The 23,070-nt window shown below is 44.5% G+C and overlaps 1 protein-coding gene and 1 pseudogene across 1 annotated transcript in view; one reads left to right on the top strand and one right to left on the bottom strand.

Annotated features, from left to right (window-relative positions):
* Positions 1-11,303: 11,303 nt before the first annotated feature.
* Positions 11,304-12,053, bottom strand: LOC102815861 (annotated as a pseudogene).
* A 342-nt stretch (positions 12,054-12,395) lies between these two features.
* Positions 12,396-23,070, top strand: part of LOC102813451 (sialic acid-binding Ig-like lectin 14-like) — a 37,166-nt gene continuing 26,491 nt past the window's right edge. The window contains exons 1-6 of the mRNA XM_006868358.1: positions 12,396-12,440; positions 14,203-14,290; positions 14,360-14,743; positions 14,937-15,176; positions 17,074-17,331; positions 17,450-17,552. Of these exons, the coding sequence (XP_006868420.1) occupies positions 12,396-12,440; positions 14,203-14,290; positions 14,360-14,743; positions 14,937-15,176; positions 17,074-17,331; positions 17,450-17,552 (1,118 nt within the window). The remainder of the gene's footprint in view (positions 12,441-14,202; positions 14,291-14,359; positions 14,744-14,936; positions 15,177-17,073; positions 17,332-17,449; positions 17,553-23,070) is intronic.

The following is a 23,070-nucleotide window of genomic DNA, read 5'->3' on the forward strand; positions in this document are numbered from 1 at the left end:
TCCCATTGATCAATGTTCTTGCCGGACATGGGATGATCGTGGGGCATTATGATGACAATGTTTTAAGAACATTGAAATCTGCATTGGTGAGAAGAAACCAGAAAAGGTGCACTGAAGAACCCACCCCACCCCGCCATCATAATGCACCTGTTCATTCTTTAGGGGCAGCCAAGGTTGTCTTATGAGACTTTTGTTGGGAAACCTTACCCCATCCATCCTACAACCATGACCTTGCACCACCAGACTTTTTTTTGCCCCCTAAGCTCAAAGAACGTTGAGAAGGACCATGGTGTTCACTCTGTGAGGGTGCCTAACCTGTTCTTTTGATGTGGCGTAAATTGAAGATGCAGGTTCTTCAAAGGAGGTTTAGGGATAAGGCCATACTGCCTTTAAAAAAGTGTATACATCTAGATGGGGGATATGTTGAGAAAAGTGGCTTCACATTTTGATATCTTTGTTTAACAAGGGTTTCTAGGATTTTGTAGCAATATTTTTTTACTTACCCTCATGCATAGATCACATATCATTGACAAAGTTGTATTAAGGTTTCAACAGCCAATACTGTTCATTGCATTAATTTCATAAAAGAAAAAAGTCCTATGTGCTTCTCAATGACTACAGAAAAAAAAAAAAAAACAGTTGAAAAAAAAATTAGAACTAGAAGAGAACTTCTTTGATCTGATTACACAAATGTGGTGGGGGCACCATCTAATGTCCTCTAATTTCATAAGGAGGAAGACGCATCTTTATCAGTACCAATATACCAAGGCTGATTTCAATGAGACAGAGATTAGACATATCTCTCCCTTACAACTTTTTAAACCGATTCTGATACCAATCGTCCTCCCCACAGGCCAGCACTTGGTATTCCTCTGCTGGGGTCAAGAATTCTTTGCAACAGCCACACAGAATCCACAGATTATACTCACAATTGTGGAGTTTATTAGGGAAGTCACAGGTTACAATTCAGGATCAGGCATAACTCAGGACACAGTTACTTAGTCAAGACAGCATCTTCTCAGATGGACCATGTACAGTCTTCCCCCTGGAACTCAGCCCCTTGGGCCTCTCAGCCAGCCTCTGCCCTGCCCAAGTGATACAAACATAAAAGAAGCGATACAAAGCTCTTTCGCTCCACCGCTAAGTACTGTTCCTGTTAGGTGGTCCCTGAGAACAGCAGGGTTGGGTGGGGGTTGGACATTGAACACTAGCTATCAGGCCCTGGAAGCTGGGGTGATTGGGAATCAGGGGTACCTGTCTCCACCTCTTCCTCACTGATGCTGCCAGTAGAGATGGAGAACCAGTGTTCACCCACCTACACCCCTGATGTGGGTCGGTTGTGTCTTTCTGTCCTAGACACTCCATAGAACAACCATAACCCATAAACATTTTCCAAGGACATGGCACAAGGAGGACGTGCTTCTTCCTCCTGGGGTTATTGGGAGTAAGGGTAGGGCTAGGCTCCTCCACCTTATCCTAACTTGCCCTGGTGACCAGAGATCCCCATCCCTTGATGAACCCAAAGTCCCTCTCCATCTTCAGCCCCATGATTACTGTTTCTGTTCTAAGTATCCCTCACTCTCCTTGGATTTCTCCACCTTCATCCCAGCTGCACAAAAAGAAGGCAAAATTCACACCTCAGCACGGGCCTTTGAGGCTCCTTATTGGTCATCTCCTGACCACTCCATTCATCTCATCCTTCTCTTTCCGAATAGTTTTATGTATTTTTATAAAGCTATGTGTTCAAATAGCCAAAACCTCAAAATGTATGGTAGAGGCTATCCTCAGATGACCGACTCTTCTCTGGACAAGGGACGAATGTTCTGTGCACTTCTTTGCTCTGTTCCATGTTTCTCTCCTAGTGCCTGGTGAGGGCTAGCAATCCTTGGCATCCCTTGACTTATAGAAGCGTTATTTTAATTTCTACCTCTACCTTCACATGGCTAGGCTGTCTTCCTTCTCTGTGTGTCTCTCTGTCTCTTCTGGTTTTTTTGTTGTTGTTGTTGTCCTTTTTAAAATAAGGGTACGAGTATTACTGAATTGGAGTCCTGGTGTGGGACAATAGGATAGGCACTCAATGTCAAGGTTGGTTTGAACCACAAAGTCAGCAGTTCAACTCATCAGCCACTCCCCGGAAACCCTATACAGGGTTGCTATGAGTCAGAACTGACTCGATGGCACTTAAGAACAACAGCTCTTACTGAATTAAGACCTACCCAACTTCAGTTGATTGGCCAGGTGGCAGCATCGATGGACTCAAGCATGGCAACAATAGTGAGGTTGGCCCAGGTTGGCCCAGTGTTTCGTTCTACTGTGCAAAAGGTCGCTATGGGTCAGTACCGAGTCGATGGCACCTAACAATAACAACAATTCCAGTATGACCCGTATAAACTTAACTGATAACACTTTCAAAGATCCTATTTCTAACACAATCACATTCACAGGTACTGGGTTAGGACTTCAATATGTCTTTTTTTTGGAGGGGTGGGGGGCATAATTCAATCTTTTTTTCTCTTTGAATCACAGTCTCTCTTGTTTTTCCCACAGTCCTAGAAAATGGCTCATCTCTTTCTATCCTGTAGGGCCAGTCACTGCATCTAGTCAGTTCCACCAATAGATACCTCCCTATACATCTAAGTTAGTTCTGGAAGGTCCCCAGACTGGAACACCATTCTTATCTTCTGGGGATCCTGGAACTGCTTCAAGTAGGGATTGGAGAAGGAGGAGAATTCTCCTGTCAAGCTCAAAACCCACTGGGCTCCCAACGTGTCTCCTTGAGTCTCTCTCTGCAGAGTGAGGATCAAGGAATTTCACAGTAATGTTTACACCTTGTGATCTCCAGCTCACCTGAGCCTGCACAAAGCACTCGGTGGTTCAGCAGGGGCCTCACCACTGGGTAAAACACACATGCAAAATCCAACTGCCCATAGTACTGAGTCCTCTATCTACATGCTACCTGTGAAATCCAAATGCCCAAAGGACTAAGCTCTCTGCATACCTTCTGAATGTTAGGATGTAAGTGAAGTGAAGCCTACACAAATGTACCCAACATCCAGAAACGCAGGAGGGGCCTGGAGGACAAGTGTCCAATCCTACTGAGAGCAGAAGTATGTGAGAGTTTGGTGTGGGAGGTGACTCAGTTCTCCTCCCAGTCTCCTGTAGGGACAACTGTGTGTGTTGTGGACATTATTATGGTGGTCATTGGGGCAGTCACAGTCAAAACTTGACTCCTTTGTCTTACTTTCTCTATGTGACCACCACCCCCAGGAGGAAGGAAACACATGCAAAGGGCAGAGGGCAGACCATTGAACCTGAGAACTAACTGTTAGAGGGACCCAATGAGTCAAGGGGGCTGGGACCAGGTGGAAGGATGCATTGGTGGTGAGAATTCCACATGTATCAATAGGTGTCAGGCCTGGGGTCCCAGCTCTCATTAAGAAGGTTTGTGGGGAGTTCTTACCCTGCCCTACTTCAGTTACCCACCAACCCCATAAAAGGTAACAGAGGGGTATGCCTGCTTACTGCAACAGATTATGGACAATCTGAGAAGCTCTATGGTCTCATCACTCCGAGTGAGGTGCTTCAGGGAGAGAGCAGAACAACCAGCAATAGGTATGGTAGACACAGGCATTGAGGATGCAGATCCAGCCATGGGCTCGTTCCTCACTGAGTGGCTTGGGTGTCTCACTTGCCAACATCTCACCTGGATACTTCCCCAAGACATCTCTCATGATAGCTCCACTCACCATAGCCAACATTGGAGCTGTCCACTGGTTTCCCAAACCACTCTCCTGTTGCATCTCAACTTGCTAAGGACTCAGCTGATTGTAGTCTCTCAAGCTGAAACCAGATTGTCATTTTCCACTGTGTCCCTCCCTTTCTTCTCCCAGTTCTAATAAGTCACTAACCTTGTCCATCTTTCCCCTTATCATGGTTCATGTTGATGCCTTTCCCTACTCCATACTGATCCTTGTCATTCTTGTGGCCTTAGCTCTTCCCTCCAGCATGGAACCCACTTCACCTTCCTGCCTCCCACCCATCTCCCAGCAGACGCCCCCTGATGATCACTTCAAGGAAGAGCTGTCCTTCAGTTCCTCTCCATGGCTGGAAAATATGTGTAAATAACACCACCTGGACTTTGCATGACTTGACTCTCCTAGGTCCTCCAGCTAGATCTCATCTTTCTACCCCCTTACATCATAAGTCACACCACGCTCAATCCGGTCAAATCTCTTGTGACTTTGTGATTTTGCATATGCAGTTACTTCTGAAATGCCCTTCCTTCCCCATTTCTGTTGATACAAGTCTTGCTCATTGTCCAATATCAGTCTTAAATTTCACCCCTGCTCTGTGCGTAGGTGTGTCTGGGTTTTTTTTGTGTGTTAACATTCGATGTATGGTTTTTGTCTTAAGTTTTTATTGTGAATTGAGTGATAGTTTACATGGGAGAATATCCGTTTTACACCATCGTTTAAATACCATGATTACAATCTCCTCCGTGCATCATCATTCAACACTATTTGCTTCTATTTGCTCTGTTTTGTTAGTTTGTTTTGGCATCAGGGGTGGGGGATATATACAAACATACTCAGGCATGTATCATAATTTAAATAACCAAAGGACACATTTTGCAAGCCTACCTCCTGGCCACCAGCACTCACTCCCTCTCTCTTTCTATGAGTTTAGAGTCCTCACCTTCTCTCTCTGTCTCCATGTCCTCATTTCCGCCTCCATCTCTGGTGTTGCTGCTTCTCTGGCTAGAGTCCCACATTCCACTCATGCTCTTCTCCCTTGATGGTCTCTCTGTACCTGGACTGTAAAATTAACTACTCACCGATTTTTATTACAAAACTTCTACCTTTACAGTTGTGACAGTCACAATGAATTATTATAACAATTACTCACTATTGAATCATCAAAGAATCTTATCCCAATCTCTTTTCACCAGACTCTTCTAGACAAGATGAAAACTATTCAGTGGGGACTCTGCTTTCTCCCTCACACACTTAGTTTAAGTTTAAACTCCCTCTTGAAAATTTGTAAGCCAGTCACGTTGTGCCTTTAGCAACCCCTCATTTTAGATAGCCAATGTCTAAATTGCCCGTCCCTATCCGCCCTGAATACAGAATGGATAAGATTGCTTCTTGATATGAAGACTCCTTCCCTCTCTGTTGGTATTTTGAGCTACTATAATGTATGGTTTTAAGCAGAGGAGCTATGTTCAGTGTTTTATTTGTAAATGCCTGCACCAAATATTGCTAAATATCTACTATGTGTTGGAACTGTTATAGGTGCAGGTTGTATTGGTGAACAAGACCTCAAAAATCTCTGCCCTCAAGAATTTATCATTGGGGGAAACAACTAGGATAGAAATAAAGAGAACTAAATAATAAATGAAATTAGAACATATGTTGGGAGGAAAACAATATGAAGAAAGGAGAATAGGCTATATTGGAGGTGATTTCCATATTAAATAGTGGGAGGAGCAAAGACTTCAGGGTCTAACAGCAACAGATCCCAGGAAGAGGGAAGAGGGAACCATGATGTTCTGTGGCAATGACAAGGAGCTTAGCGTGTGAAGTCCAGGGCGGCGGAGGAAGGAAGAGCAGCTGGGAGGTTGATGCAGACCAGGTGAGGGTCTTACAGACCAATGGAAGAATTGAGAAGACTTTGAATGGAGGGGAGACATGATAGGACTTTCATTTTAGGGGGATCTTTATGGCTGCTCTGTTAAGAATACACTAGACTGAAACCAGGACAACAACAGAGAGATTAGAAAGATGCTAATGGAGACTCCAGGCAGGAAGCGGTGAAACTTGGACCAGGAGGTAGTGTTGCCCATCCTCATGTCTGGATATACTTTGAGGACCAAGGTAAGAGAATTTTTAAAATGATGTTGGGGTTGAGGGAAAGAAAGAGCAAGAATGGCATCAGCAAGTTGTCCCTCAGTAACAGGAAGGGTGGAGATGTGTTTCATAAAGGACTAGAAAGGCAATTTTTAGAAGGATGTCGATTCTGAGGGATTGCATGATCTCCAAGTCAGGTAGATGTTGGCTATAAATGTCTGAACTTCAGGAAAGAGGTCCACGTGGGCCACATTAAATTGTGTACTTAGTGTGATGTGATGATGACGAGTGAGGTAAAAGGTGCTGAAGTAGAAGCGCAGAACTTCAGACAGTCGGATGAGTAGCAGAGTGTGCTATTCTGGGCGCCATGAGGAAAACGCTTCAGGAGAGTGAGCGCTGTGCCAAGTGTGGCTCATGGGGCTAGTAGGGTGGGGATTAAGAAATGGCTGTTTAAATCTAGAAACATATTGTCAGTGGCGATTTTGACAACTGTGGTTTCAGTGGAGTGGACGGAAAGGGATGAGGACTAGACAAGTTCAGAAGAGAACTGGAGAAGGGTAAGCGGGAAGAGTGACCACAAGCAAACTTTGAGGAGATAGACTGTAAAGAGGAACAGAGAAATGGGCCGTCGTTGAGGGAGCTCAGTGGACGCTCTGCCAACTTCCTCTCCAATAGCATGGTTCTTGTCACATAATCTCACAGTTATCACTGTACTATGGGGGCCAGTGACCATGTCTTCCAATCAACAGGGTCTCCTGGTGATCAGAGGTAGGCTTGATTGGGCTTCATTATATAATAATTCAGTATTTACTTAATGTTGATATTCATTGTCTGCTTCTGGTACCAGGAAATAAGCTGGATGTCGGAGTCCTGCTCCAGACGTCTCGCAGGTACCCGAAGGAGGGGCCTGGATGAAGAAAGATATGTACAAAGGTAAAGAACTGAGGAGAGGACACAAGCTGATGGCAAGTGACAAAGTTTATTTCACATCTCAGAGTATATATAGGGTGGTTCTACAAGTCATTTTATTTTGCAGAGTTACAAGTTTATCTTTTGCTGTGAACCATGCGATCCTGGGAAAGCTACTTTCCCTGCATGTTTATCTTTTGCTGTGAATCACGTGATCCTGGGAAGGCTACTTCCCCTGTGTTGATAAGCAGACTTTGTCTGGTTAGACCTAGACTTAAAGTTTTATGAGGCCTGTAAGCCTTTTGGCCCCCAACAGCTGGATGAGGTCAAGGCCCAAGTTTGCTTTGTGTATCACTTTGTATCCACCTACCCCAGGTCCTGGAATCCGGTGTGAGGCTGTAGGATAAGCACTTGACTTCAATGTCAGATTGAACCACAAGTTGGCAGTTCAAATCTCCTGAGCTGCTCCTCGGAAACCCTATACAGGGTCGCCATGAGTCGGAACCAACTCCACGGCAGTCGCCATGAGTCGGAACCAACTCCACGGCAGTCGCCATGAGTCGGAACCAACTCCACGGCACTTAACAACAACAGAAACAACCCTGGGACCTGGTCCTTCAGAAGTCTTCAGGAAGACATCATACTATTTAGTAATTATGGATTCCAGATCCAAAGAAGGAGGCAATAGTACCATGTCTTTTTCTGTAAAATTGAGAAAATAGTAAGATATTTATGATAGGATTATTGGGAGGAAGTAATGAAACTAAGCATCCACTGTATTGGTTTCCAGTTGCTGCTGTAACAAATACCACAAGTTTGTTGTTGTTGTTGTGCCGTGGAGTCGGTTCTGACTCATAGTGACCCTGCACAGGGTTTCTGAGGCTGTAAATCTTCATGGGAGCAGAAAGCCTCATCTTTCTCCTGTGGAACAGCTGGTAGTTTTGAACTGCTGACCTTGCAGTTCACAGCCCGGGTCATAACCACTACCTTACCAGAGCTCCTTACCACCAGTTTCGTGGCCTTAAAACAACACAAAATTGTTGCTTTAAAGTTTTGGAGTCCTGAGTCTGAAGTGGATCTTTCTGTGTTAAAATCAAGTTGCCGGCAAGGGTGTGCTCCTTCTGGAAGCTCTGAGGGAAAGTCTGTTTCTCATCTCTTCCAGCTTCTAGAGACAACCTGCATTCATTGGCTGGTGGCTCCCTCTTCCATCTTTAAAGCCAGGAATGGAGTATCACCAAATCTCTCTCTGATTCTGACAGTAACTCTGCTGATCCTCTTGTTTCACATACAAGGACCCTGTGGTTACATTGGGCCCACCAGGATAATCTCTCCATCTCAAGACACACAATTTAATCACATCTGCCAAGTCCCTTTCTTCATGTTAAGGTAACATATTCCCAGATTTTGGGGACTAGGACATGGACATTTTGAGAGACCTTAGTTCTACCTTCTATATTTACTTATAAGGGTTAAGATCTTATCATTTAATACTTACAGAAATAAATAAAATAGGAGGAATACATGGGGCCCAGGAAATGGAAAAAGAATAAGGGTCTTATGTAACCTTGGACCCTACTTCCCCTATCCATGCCCTGATGTGACTCCTTCCTTCCTTCCTTCCACTCGGGGTCACTGACAGGATTTCCAGCCAGGTGGTGAGACATCTGCCTCCTTCCCTACTGAACACAACGCCTGGGGAGGAGACATAGATAAGACAACAAATGGAGGCTATGGTGGTGGGATCAGAGGCTGAGATGGTTGAGCTGGTTGCTCATTGTGTTGGCTAGTTTAGTACAAGTGAGATGACCGGACATGACCTAGACTCTCAGGGATGAAAAAAGAAGATTCTAAGCCAATATATTTTATTTTGAGTGGGCAGTTGTCCCTGTTTTCCCAGACCAATTCGGAAGCAGAGAATTGTGAAGGAACAGGAAATGTAGACTTCTTCTCAAGTCCTTTTCTGCATTCTCCAGTAGTATTCAATGAGCTCCTGCCCACATAACTTCTGTATCCCCATTGGGCGAGTCCAGCTCAGACCACCAGGGCGGCGGAGACCACCAGGGCGGTGGAGACAATGCAGCTTAGAAATAAAACAAAGACACAAGTTAGGAATTAAGGGAGACCGCAAGACTCATGATCTCTAAGACCAAGAGCCCAGAGACATGGCAGCACTCCATATTTATTAGCCTCTAGCCTTTTCATCCCCCCAGGATGCCATCCATCACTCACATTAAAGGGGTCTTTTGACATTATACACATTAAGGAAATGTTCTTAGGGGAGAGACAAACAAGACTATAATTCAGGGATGCATGAGTGGATTTCGAGAGAGAACAAGGCAGTGTGCCGGTTATCACATCTGGTCATGGCGTACCAATCTGGCTTTCTGTCATGGCACTAGTATCAAGGAGTAGCTTTCTGCTTCCTTATGCCGTGGCCCAGACGTGACTCCCTTCCTCCTGCATCTGTCCTTGGTGGTCTCCAATACCCCAGAATGTCCCCATATGGCCTGAAGGACTTTCTCCATTTTTTTTCTTTCTTGTCCTATTTTCCCAAGTCCTGACACACTAGTAGGCTATCTCATGTACACTCCATGTTTTGGGGGATGGAGTCTAGTGTTCTGGAAGACATTCTTTATAGAGTAAAAAGAAAAGTTACAGATTGAGAGAAGATATAAGCAAAGCATATATCGTACAAATGACTTGTATTCAGAATATATACAAGGAATCTCAGAACAAAATGAAACAGTAAGTAAACAAAAAACAAAGTTAACAAAAAAATAGGCAAAGGATTAGACCATATACTTCACCACAGACGAGCAGGTGAAAAATCAGCATAAGAAAGCATGCCTGATGTCATTTCTCATTGAGAAGTTGCAAATTGAATCAACATGAGAAGCCACTGCACGTTTATTGTTGTTGTTAAGTGCCATTGAATCCATTCTGACGCGTAGGGACCCTGTACAGGAGCAGCTGGTGGGTTTGGATTGCTGACCTTGTGGTCAGCAGTCCAGCGCCGATCCTGCAGCAATACACCAGCTCAAACACTAACAAACAAAACACAAGTCTGATCAAAGCAAGAGAAAGTGTGGAGCCTTTACTCCCCATTCACTGTTTTGTTGTTGTCAAGTGCCATAGAGTCGATTCCGACCCATAGCGACCCTGCACAGGGTTTCCAAGGAGTAGCTGGTGAGCTTGACTCGCCGACCTTGCAGTTCAAAGGGCTTTGCAGTCTGGCACATTAACCCACAATGCCACACCAGGACTCCTGTTTGGGGAGTGCAAAATAGACACATAACCACTTTGGGGAAGAGCTTGCCAATTTCACATAAAGATAAACTTACACTTATGTATTTCAGGATATCTGTCTCCTAGGTATTTACCCAAAAGAAATAAAAACTTACGTTCACACAAAAACTCTATATGAAAATATTTGTAGCGACTTTATTCATAGTCACCCAAACCTGGAGACAATCCAAATGTTGTTATTAAGCACCGAGTCAATTCTGACTCACAGAGACCCTGTATAGGGTTTCTGAGGAGCAGCTGGTGGGTTTGAACTGTCACCTTGTGGTTCAAATCAATCTTGTGATCCAATGCATCTTCTACAGTGTCACCCCGGCGGCTCCCTTCTGTTTGTAAATGTATGCAAAATGGCGTTACATCCATATGATGACATACCAGTCAATGATTAGAAGGAACAAAGTACTGATACACCAAATAACATGGCTGAATCCCAAATGCATTATGCCAAGTCAGACATTACGAGATGTATTTTGCATGATTTCATTTATATGACATTCTCTAACCGACAATGCAAAAGAGGTGGAGAATGAATCAGTGATTTCCAAAGGTTAGGGATGGAAAGAGAGTTTGACTACCAAGGACCACCAGAAAGGAAAGTTGTAAGTAATGGAACTCTTCAAGATCTTGGCTGTGATTGTGGTTATATAGTTCTATGTTGTTGTTGTGAAGTGCCATGGTGACTCTGTATAGGATTTCTGAGGAGTGGCTGGTGGGTTGGAACCACCGACCTTGCTGTTCAAACCAATCTTCTGGTCCAATACATTACTCTGCAGCGCCACACCTGGACTCCATATAATTCTATGTTGCTGTTGTTGTTGTTAAGTGCCATTGAGTTGTTTCTGATTCACAGCAACCCTGTATAGGGTTTCCAAGGAGAGACTGATGGGTTTGAACTGCCAACCTTTTGGTTAACCGTCTAGTGCTTATCCTACAGAGCCATACCAGGAGTCCTAACTCTATATGCTGGTCAAATACCCCATAATTATGCACCATAAAAAGTGAATTTTACTGTATGTGAATTTAAATATAAGTTTTAAAATGAGAACATTTAGTGAAATATCACTATGCTCCCACTAGAATTGTCTAAATATAGAAGGCTGTTGAGAGTATGAAGCAAGTGGAAATTCTGATACACTGTTGATGAGTGGTAATGATTTGAACAATTTGGAAATTCCTGTTAAAGTTACTTTTTTTTTTTTTTTAGATTTAATATGAGCGTATTTATTTGTCACACATAGAAATTTCTTATTTTTGACTGGATTCCGACTTGGAGGTAGCAGCTCTCAGTGAGGACAAACTTTGTTTCTTGGCAATCTGTTCCTGATATTTTTCTTCGGCCTCCTTCATCCTCTTGGCCAAAAGCTTGGCATATTCTGCAGCCTCCTCCTTATTTTTCTTAGTGCATTGTTTCTTCAGAGCACTAGGCCGACGTTTGTGTTGCAGGACACGTGGAGTAACAAGACGCTGAATCTTGGGCGCTTTGGTCCTGGGTTTCTCACCTGCTTTGTTCAGTGGCTTTCTCACAACATACAGGCGGACATCATCTTCTTTAGAGAGATTGAAAAGTTTGAGGATTCTGCAAGCTCTCTTGGGCCCCAGGTGACGAGACACAGTTGTATGTGTCAGTCCTGGGATATCTTTCTCTCCTTGTTTTTTACAATGACCAAGTTAAAAACACTCGAGTTGGCATCGAGTTGCATCCACAATGCAACCCCGGACAGATTTGCCCTTTCTTTCTCCAGTTCTCCTTGGAATGCCCCTTACTCAGAAGCAGGTGGACACAGCCATGGGTCAAGACGCCCTGCTTCATGGGAAAACCCTGCTTGTGGTTCCACCACTGATGCAGACAACATAACCCTTCCACTCGTCACCCAGCGAGTCAGCAGCAACTTCTGTGGCCATTCGTGTCTCATAAAAGGTATGAAGCTTGCGTTCATCGTCCACTTCAATGAGTTTTTGGCAGCCAGTGGCTGGGAAGGAGATGCTCAGCTTCATGGTTAAGCAGCCGATGGCCTCCTCGGCGTCATGAAAAAGAGCTCAAGTTACTATTTTATCTAGCAATTTCACTTCTTGGTAAGTGCTAATGGGAATGCAAAGACATCCATCAAAGAGACTACTCATAGCAGCTTTATGCATAAACCTTCAGATGTATGTCAACAAGTTAACTAGATAAAAATCTTGTGTTACCCAATGGACTAATTCTAACTAATAAGCGATCATGAATGGCAGGCACATGATACAACTTGTATTGATTAAAGTAATATTATGTTGAGAAAGTTTACGTTTGTAGGATATTCTCAAGTATCGAAGTTAATCCACCATGAAAGCAAGCAGATGATGGTATTGGACTTTGACTACAATGAGATGTTGGAACTCCCTTGGGTATTGAAAATGTTCTAGATCTTGATTGTGGAGGTCATAGCAGGATGTATAAGTCTGTCCAAACTCAGAAGTGTGCACTTCAAGTTGGTGCACTTAGATATAAATTTGTTGTTGTTAAGTACTGTGGAGTTGGTTCCGACTCATAGTGACCCTGCACAGGGTTTCCGAGGTTGCAAATCTTTATGGGAGCAGAAAGCCTCATCTTTCTCCCACGGAACAGCTGGTAGTTTCGAACTGCCGACCTTCAGGTTAGCAACCTGATTCGTAACCACTATGCTACCAGAGCTCCTTAAATGTAAATTATAGCTTAAAAAAGAAAAGCTCATTTGTAAAATTCAATGAAAATTTACGTTTTCATACATTTAATTTTTCAGTCCCTGAAAGTGATATACCTTCTTTATTGTTAAAAACGAATTGTGTTGAGTCTTCCATTGTTCCTAAGTGACCTCGAGTCCATTCTGACTCATAGTGACCCTGTACAGGATTCCCAAGGAGTGACAGGTGGGCTGGAATGGCTGACCTTGTGATTAGCAGTCCAGCGCTGATCCTACGTGCCACTAAATGCATTCTTGCTTTTTTTAAATTTATAATTTAAATTTATAAATTATAAAAAATTTATAATTTAAATTTTAAAATTTATGTTATTGCTTTTTTAAAATTTATAAGATTCAGAACATTCTGAATCTTATTGTTCACAGATTCAATTTCCTCATATATCAAACAAGGATGCAAAATTCTGTCTGTATGAGTAAGGTCAAGTATTTTTGTACACAGTTTTAGAAGATTTCTAAAATATATATAGTTACATACTTTTCTGTCCTGTGTGTCATCACCATATATTTGAAACGTCTTTTGGATACATGCTATTGTGCCCAAATGCACCCTATATAAAGTAAGATGGAAAACCACAGGAGAGAAAACTAACTTTAAAAATTTATCTGGACATCCCATTCTGACTTTCTGGGAATATGCCATTCGAGCCACATTTAACTCTGAAAAATAAACTTTTTTTTTTCTTTCCATAAATGGAAATGTTAATTGAGGACCTAAAGAAAGTTGTGACCATCCACACTGTGCTTATGGAAAAGGAACTATCTCTACTGGTTCACAGAAGACATGTGTTCTCCTCTGAGTTGACATGAAATGATGCTGCATTGTGGAAAAGTCATATTCATATTTGAAAAAGTACCCATGGGAATAACATGGCGCATGACAAAGTCACCACTTGATCAGAGAAGTCTGATACTTCTCTGGGGAAGATGTGTCACTACAGGATGGGGGACAATCATGTGTCTCCAGTCTCTAGGCCCACAAATATGTGGACACCCTCTATGTGTTTGATGAATGAATGAATGAATGAATGAATATCTCCTTTACTTTACCTAGTGTCCCAGACACTCACACAGACTTCAGAAATCCAACACCTGACAATATCGATCATCCATGGGTCTAGGTAAGGCCAGGTCAAGAGTGGACGAGACCTCTGGTGTGAACAACAGGCCTCAGAAATCACTTCAGTCTGGAGGCACTTGGAACACTTGCTCACTGATGTTCTCGGAGGTCCTTGTTCAAACTCTGGTGCCCAAGAAGTGCCCCAAACCTTTCTCTTCTTTAGACAGGTCTCTGGGGCCTCTGGGCCATGGGATTTCTGTGTTCTCTGAGCATAGGAGGAATGAACTCTGACTTTTCACGTCTGAAGTTCCTCTTGTGTGAACAAGCGCAATCTTGGGCCCCTCCTCAGCTTCCCATTGTTACCCTGCAGTTCTTCTTCCCCTTCTCTCTGCACACAGAGGAAGTCCAGGAACCCGCCACCTTAGAGATGCTGCTATTTTTGCTGCTGCCGTGGGCTGGTGAGTGGGCCAGGGGAGGAGCCAGTGGTAGCTGGGACTGGACTTGCCTCTGACCCTTTTCTCTTACAGGGTCTCTGGCTCAGAAAACCAACTATTGGCTACAAGTGCAAGGCCCAGTGACAGTGGAGGAGGGTCTGTGCGTTCAAGTGCCCTGTACTGCTTTCTACCCTCAACACAGCTTCAATGACTCTATCCCTACCTACGGCTACTGGTTCCGGGACAGAGCTAATGCATACGTGGATGATCCAGTGGCCACAAATAACCCATATAGGAGAGTGCAGCAAGAGACCCAGGGCCGATTTCACCTCCGTGGAGACCCCCAGATCTATGATTGCTCCCTGGAAATTGAAAAGGCTCAGAAGGGGGACACAGGAATATACTACTTTAGGGTGGAGAGAGGACCTTTGGTCAGATTTAGTTTCAAAGGTAGCGAACTCTACGTGCGTGTGACAGGTAAGGAACTGAACTAAGGAGAAGCCACAGGGAAAGGGCAACATGGGATTCTTTGTTCCTCATTCTGGGAGGAATCAAAAGGAACAGGATACTGGGACTGAATGAGGAGGAGATGGCGTTCCTGAAGCTGACACTGTTTTAGAGACACACTCAGGGGTCCTCAACTCTGGGACCTGGGTCTCTCTCTCCCTAGCCTTGACACAGACACCAACCATCGACATTCAGGGAATTCTAGAATCTGGCCATCCCAGGAACATAACCTGCGCAGTTCCATGGGCTTGTAAGACGGGGATGCCCCCTACCTTCTCCTGGATTGGGGCTGCCCTTACAACGCTGGACCCCAAGACTTCTCATTCCTCGGTGCTCACCCTCACCCCAGAACCACACCACCATGGAACCATGCTCACCTGTCGAGTGACTCTACCAGGAACAGGTTTGACCACAGAGACCACTGTCCAGCTCAGTGTGTCTTGTGAGTGATGGGTGAAGCTCGGGTTCTTATGAAGGGCAGTGGGTGTCAGGCTGGTGGAGTGCATGGCCTGGGATATTTGGGGATTTTTGTTGGGGGCTTGGCAGGGTCAAGATGAAGAGAATACTCAACCCTCACTATCTTACCCTTTACCATGTCATCGTACTGCGGGTGGCCAATCGTTCATTTCTGTTCCAGATGCTCCAGAGAACTTGAGTATCCTTGCCTTCCAGGGAAACAGCACAGGTAGGAGAGGACCTCCCCTCTCAGGAGCTGTGTAGGGAGTGGGATCTCTGCCGTCCTACGGCAGAGCTGAGGACTCAGAACTCACATAAGAGGGGGGATATTGATAAGGTCTGACATAATGAAGCCCCATCACTCTTGGTTACCTCTGTGCTCCCCACCCCCATAGAGCTTGCTCCAAGGTCATGGTAAATTCCTGGTTCGCAATCCTCTGTCTCTGTTATTTGTGGTCTTACTCTCTTGATCTCTCTCCTCTCACCCTTCCCTGACATCTTATTTCCAGTTTCCTCACCCCCTTTCTGTCTGTCATCTCAATTTCATACAAGAACCTCTAAGTCCATGGGTGGATGGAGTTCATATTGGGTCTCTGGTCTCTCTGCATAATCCTGTGGGTCAACTCTTTCACTTTGGCATCTCCAATGCTACCTGGGCTTTGAAGACCCTCAGAAATCTCTGTCCAGTCCAGATTGTCCTGAGCACAACTAGTTCCCCCTCGGGATGGCCCCTCCCACCTGAGTCAACATCCTGGAAGCCACTTTAGACATCTCTGTCTCTCGCCCAACCATCTCTATGAATCAATGAGTTTTGCAAACTTGACTTCCTAAAAACTGTCTCAAGCTGCTTTCTTCCTCAATGTCCATGGTCTGAGCTCTAACTAGGTCTAGTCCTCTCTCACCCTCAAACCAAGCTCCTTCAGTCTCACTCCCAGCCTTCAGGCCCACTCACTCTAGTTGGCCATAGCTCAGACCCCCAGAGGGTACCTAATCCAGAAGAAGATAGGGAGTATCTCCTTCTGACAGGCCCATGACCTGACCCTGTTCCTCCATGGCTCCCTGTCATCCCAGGAGAAGGTACAAATGTATCCTCTATCTTGCTCCCTCCATGTCTTTCCCTACAGGTGGTCAAATCTCTATGTGTCTTGCCTCTCTGTGGTTTTGCAAATCAAACTCCATCATGCTAGGGTGTCTTCTCCCACATATTGATGTAGCTAGCTCTTTCTTCTCTTTCCATCCAGGGTGTCCTCCTTCAAGAAGCCGGACTCCTCCAGGGATCACTGAGTTTCTTCTCTTTTGGAGTATCACACACATATTTTCCCATACTTGCAATGCTTGTCTCAGAGATGTTTCCCATTCATGCGCAAATTTATTTCTTAGGGGACTACAAAGCATGTGGCTTAAAAGAAATGGATTCGCCCACAGTCCTTGAGACCAGAAGTCTGAAATCAAGGTGTCAGAAGAGCTGTCCTTTCTCAGAAGTCTCTGAAAGGAGATGCTCCTTTCTGCTCTCTTCCAACCTGTAGTTGTTACTGTCAAACCTTGGTGTCCTCTCTTTTGTGGAGACATCAGTCCAATCTCTGTGGTTCTCTACACATGGACTTCTTCCCTCTGGGTTTTTCTGTCCCTTCTCCTTTTCTTATAAAGACGTATTGTATTAGGGTGCACCCTACTCCCATATTAACTTCATCTTAACTTGTTGACATTTTCAAACCCACAGGTTCTGGGGGTTAGAAGTTAAACATACTTATTTAGGGGACACAATTGAATTCACAGCAGTCTGTGGGAGAACAGAAGGACAGAGGGGTTTTCAGACTTGTCCTTCTGTCTCTCTCTCTCCCCAGTCCCAGAGGTTTTGGGCAATGCCACCTCATTGCATGTTGCAGAGGGTCAGTCCCTACGTCTGGTCTGTGATGCTAACAGCAGCCCTAATGCCAAGTTGAGTTGGTTCCGGGGGAGCCTGGCACTAAGTCCCCCCCAGCGTTGGAATCCAGGGGTGCTGGAGTTTCCCCACGTTGTTTCTGGGGATAGAGGAGAATTCACCTGCCAAGTTCAACACTTGTCACACTCCTACCGCGTTTCTCTGTACCTGGTTGTGCAAGGTGAGTATGGGCGGGACACCTGCATTCTGGGTGGTGCTGGGAGCAGAGCAGGAAACTCATACTCCCTTCTCCTTTCTCCTCCTAGGCGTCTCATGTTCTTGTCCTTGTGTCTCTGGAGAACAGAGGGGCTCCTGGCCTCTAATCCTCACCCTACTCCGGGGAGCCATCATGGGGGCTGGCTTCCTCTCCACCTATATCCTCACCTGGATCTACTATACCAGGTGAGAAGCCTTTCTCAAGGAGTCTTACATTTTGAACCCCTAAAATTTCTGATGGCTCCACACACCTTGTCCTCTCCAGAGAGGACTCGTCACGGGATTGGTCGTGAATTTCAGAACTGTGTTCCCTCCATAGGTTCAGAGGGTCCCATGGAGACGGAAGTGCAAAGTCTGGCTGAACCCCCTCCTTCACAGGTCTGGGCTCCAGGGCCCTGACTGATGGATGAGGGAACCTCAGGTCACTGTGTCCTGGGACTCGCTCTCACTCCTGCACAGCTGTGTAGAGGAACTGGATGGCTTGGGCCTGCTGGCTAAGCAGAAACAACCTCTCTTCACCTCTTACATCTGGTCTTCATATCTCTTTACTAAGTTCTAAATGAATAATTGAGAAGGAATTTGGGGACAGAGATTTATATGGTGCTTCTGTGTGCCTACATTAATGTGAGTTTGACAAGCCCAGAATATATTGTTACAGACCCCATAATATATTGTTATTGTACTTTAAACAAGAAATTATTTTTTTTCCTAATGTTTTATTGTGAATTATGTGATAGTTTACATAGGAGAACATTAGTTTTACATTCATCCTATCCTATTTCATTTCGTTGCCATGGTTACAATCCCCTCCATGCATCATCAACCAACCAAACTGTATACACTACAAGCCTGCCCCCGGTCGTCAGCACACAGCCCCTCTCCCTCTCTGTGTCTAAAGTCCCCAGCTGCTCCATCTCTCCACGACATCGTCTCTGCCTTCATCTCAGGCATCACTGCTTCTCTGGGTAGGGTCCTGCTCTCTGCTCTTATCCCTTGATGGTCCCTGAGACCTCCGCTCTTAGACTAAAAAGTTAATCACTCCCCTCCTAGCTACAAAACGTCTACCTGTACATTTCCAACCCTCACAAGCAGTCCTGATAACAATTATTCACTATTGTAACACAAGAGACCTATCTGCATTTCATTTCATCAGCCCCGCCTAGACAGATTGCATACTACTCACTGGAGATTCTACCTTCCTTCATACCCTTTGGCTCTAGGTTCCTTCTTGAAAGCTTGTAAGCCAGTCACTTCTTGCCTTTGTAGCCCCGCCCCCCCCATTTTGGCTAGCCAATGTCCAAGTTGCCCATCTCAGTCTACTCTGTGTGTGGAGGGGGTGGGAATGATCCTTGCTGCAAGGATTTGTTCCCTCTTTTGAGCTACTGCTTCCATAGGTGTAGGTCAAGTTCATCAAATTGTGTCAGATTACTCTTTTTTCCCTCTTCTTTCTTCTTCTGGTTGAGCTCTGATCATCCAGTCATTGAAGCCAGGACAAGTGGGTATTATCTGCAAGTGTGGGTGTTCTTATACATATGCCCTCTCTTCTCATCAGCTGGACGCTTCACTCTCCACTCTAGTCCTCTCTGGCTATGTCACTGACTCTGGGCCCAAGAGTTCCCAGGTCTTGCCACACTGCTGACCAACCAGGTCTTCACCTGGGTTCACAGAAGTCTATTGAACATTGTAGGGCTTAGCTCGCCACTTCATTGATATTTTCCCCCCACTTCCCGTTATTGGTGACAAGCATAGTCATCAATCACAGCATGTATTCCCATTGAGTATTAGTCTTGAAAGGGAGTTTGCACTGAGGGAACCCGACCATTTGCCTTGATGTTTCCTGGGCAAGCAACTTGCTTGTTCTTAAACAAGAAATTATTTTTAAAAAACAAAATTAGGAAAAGAAACCTTTTTTTTTTTTTTTTAAACATTTATCCACACATTAACCCTTTCAGTTGCTGCTTATTCCTTTGTGTACTTGCAAATTTATTTTAATGTTTTCCTTTTGCCTGATGAGATTATTATACACCTTTTGTGTAGGTGGAGAAATAGAAGTGATCTTGTATAATCTGAAAAGGCATTTCTCCCCCCCGCCCTTTGTGCACACTTTTTAATGGTATCATTTACTTTGATCAAGCTGCTCTCACTACGCCATCATTCTGTGCAACTTTTCCCTCCACCAGAACTCAAAAACTCAAGTACCTATTATCTAGAGGAGCTCTGGTAGCATAGTGGTTGCAAACTGGGCTGTGATCCGAAAGGTCAGCAGTTCGAAACTACCAGCTGCTCCGTGGGAGAAAGATGAGGCTTTCTGCTCCCGTAAAGATTTACAGCCTCGGAAACCCTGTTCAGGGTCGCTATGGGTCGGAACCGATTCCACGGCACATAACAACAACAACAACAACAACATAATCTAGAGAGTGAATCCCCCTCCTTCCCATTGGTGGTTTACCAGGGATGGGTCCCAAAAAGTTTGTGGGGGGAAATTCCATTCTTTTAATTCCATTTTCCACAAACTTTATGAAGTCCCAGTGGGTTCATGTAATATCTGTCATTACGTGATTGGCATTTCATTAGGCATTCTGTCCTCCAGGTACATCAATGTTAGGATGTTTCCGCACTTGTCATCATTCTTTATGGCTGTGTGACATTCCAGTGTGTAGATCTACCATATTTTACTTACTCACTCATCTAATGAAGGACGCTTAAACTGCTTCCTTATTTTTACTCTTGTGAATAATGTTGCAGTGAACATAGGCATATGTTTGTTTGCATGGCTTCTCCTAGGTCTCTAGGCTATATCTAAAAGCGGAATTGCTGGATCATATAGTAGTTCTAGTTCTAATTTTTTGAAGAAGCCTCATACATTTTTCCATAATGGTTCTATCATTTTTGCAGTCCTACCAGCAATAGACAAGGATTCTAATCTCCCCACATTCTCACAATCATTTGTTTCTTTGGCCTTTTTCGTGTTTTTTAAATCAATGCCATTTTACAAGGAGTGAGCTGGTTTCTTGTTGTAGTTTTGATTTGCATCTTTCTAATGGCTAATCATATGGTGCTTTAGGATCAGCACAGGACTGTGAACCATGAGGTTGGCAGTTCAAATCCACCAGCTGTTCCTCAGAAACCCTATATAAGGTCGTTATGAGTCGGAACCAACTCGACAGCACGTAACAACAAATGGCTAAGGGGACTCCTGATGTGGTGCTGTAGGATAAGCACTGGGCTTCGAACTGCAAGGTTGGTGGTTCAAACCCACCAGCTGCTCCTTGCAAATCATGTATAGAGTTACTACAAGTCAGAATCGACTTGATAGCATTAACAACAAGAATGGCTGATAACCCTGAGCAGCTTTTCATGTGTTTGTTGGCTACTTGAATGTCTCCTTTGGTGAAGTGTCTATTCAGGTCCTTTGCCTATTTTTTGATAGGAGGAAAAATCTTTTTGAAGAGATGGCATTATAGATTGAATTGTGCCCTCCCAGCAAATATGTTGAAATTCTAACTTACAGAACCTTGGAATTTAATGCATTATGGAAATAGAATTTTTACAGATGTAATCAGTTGTTAGGATGACATCAGATGGAGTGGAATACACCCTAATTCAATGTGGCCAATATCCTTGTATGAAGAGGAAAAGGAACACAGTGCGTGTAGACATGTGCGCGCGTGCACACACACACACACACGACCTGGTGAAGATGGGGGCTGAGATCAGAGGGATGCATCTATAAACTAAAGAATTCTAAGAACTTCCAGGAACCACCAGAAACTAAAAGAGGAACAAGAAAGGGTCTTCCTCGAGAGCCTTTCAAGTAAGCACAGCCCTGCTGGATTTCACACTGCTAGCCTCCAGAATGGTGAGAAATACATTCCTGTTGTCTGAAGCCACACAATTTGTGGTTTTTCCTTATAGCAGCCACAGGAAACTTACACAGCTGAAAACAGCCAAGGAACGGGCCATTCCCGGAGGACAGAACTACAAGTGCCGTGTCCCTTGGGCAGAAACAAATTGGTATATGTGAGAACTAGAACCCAGAACAGTGGAGTGGATGGGGAGGTGAAGTTTGTTACAGAGAGAGTTTGGTGGCATCATCAGAGCTTATATCATATAAAACCATAGAGCTTAGGCTGAATAGTTTGTATCTTCTCAATAAAATGAGAGGTCATTGAATTGTTTGATTAAGAGGCAACATGATCTGATTTATGTCTTGAAAATTATACTGGCTACTGTATAAAGAAAGTTCTATGGCAGGAGCAAAAATAGAAGAAAGAAGAAGAATCAATAAGTTATTATTATTTGCTGTTGTTAAGTAACTTTGAGTCAAGTTCTCGGACTCATAGCAACCCTGTATAGGGTTTCTGAGACTTTTAAAATCTTTGTGGGAACAGAAAGCCTCATCTTTTTCCTGCGGAGCAGCTGGTGATCTCGAACCACAGATGTTGTCATTACTATTGAACAGATGAGAAATGATGATGGCTTGGAGCAGGTCCAAACAATCAAAACCCATAGCTACCACGCCAATTCCAATCCATAGCAACCGTATATAATCGTTATAGGTGCCGACGGCTTCAACTTTCACCCTTGGAGAGGCCTGGTGGGTTTGAACTGCTGTTAGCATCACCGGGGCTCCTTGACCAGGGTTGTTGTTGTTAAGTGCTGTCGAGGCGATTCCCACCCATAGCCACCCTGTATAGCGTTTCCAAGGAGCAGCTGGTGAGCTTGAAGCACGGACCTCGCAGTTCAGACGACTTTGCCACTTTGCCGTCTGACGCATTAACCCACAGCGCCAATTGGGGACGGTTTTATCATTGCCCAAATTGGCAACGTCTAGAGCTCTGGTAGAGTAGTGATTATGAGTCGGGCTGCGAACCTCAAGGTCAACAGTTCAAAACTACCAGCTGTTCCACGGGAGAGAGATGAGGCTTTCTGCTCCCCTAAAGGTTTACAGCCTTGGAACCCCTGTACAGGGTCGCTGTGAGTCAGAACCGACTCCACCACACATCACCACCACCACCAGAGACGAATCTGGGAAGGGGGTGTCTACTGACATCTAGTGGGCAAAGGCCAGAATGCCGCTAAGCGTTTTACCATATGCAGGCCAACCTCCCACAGCAAAGGATTAGCTGGCTCATACATATTGTCAGGAGGGAGCAGTCGCTGGAGAAGGATAATCATGTTTGGTAAGGTGGAGGGTCAGCGAAAAAGAGGAAGACCCCCAAGGATATGGATTGGCCAAGTGGCAGCATCGATGGACTCAAGCGTGGCAAGGGTAGTGAGGTTGGCCCAGGATCGGGCAGCGTTTTGTTCTGCTGTGCATAAGGTCGCTGAGTCGGTATGGACTCTACCGCAGCTAACAACAACAACGTCAATGGCGCAGAGATTGAGAAACCCTGTGTAATGGCGGTGGGAATGGCGATACATGCATAGATTTTCTAAATCTTTTTTAAAGTTGTAGCTGAACACAATGGGAATAACAAGAATGCTAACAATGGTTACAATTTTCACAATGTGTTAGCACTGGACAGTTTGTCTAAAAATTGTTAAATGGAGACCTAATTTGCTGTGTAAACTTTCACCTAAAATGCATTAAAATATTATTTGTTTAAAAGTTGAACTGACAGATATTATGAGTAAGCTGGATATAGGGATGATGTAAAAAAAAAGGGTCAGAATGATGCCAAGATGCGGATAGCTGTTGGTA

The sequence above is a fragment of the Chrysochloris asiatica genome, unplaced genomic scaffold (assembly GCF_000296735.1).
Source record: "Chrysochloris asiatica unplaced genomic scaffold, ChrAsi1.0 scaffold00116, whole genome shotgun sequence".
Taxonomy (NCBI): domain Eukaryota; kingdom Metazoa; phylum Chordata; class Mammalia; order Afrosoricida; family Chrysochloridae; genus Chrysochloris; species Chrysochloris asiatica.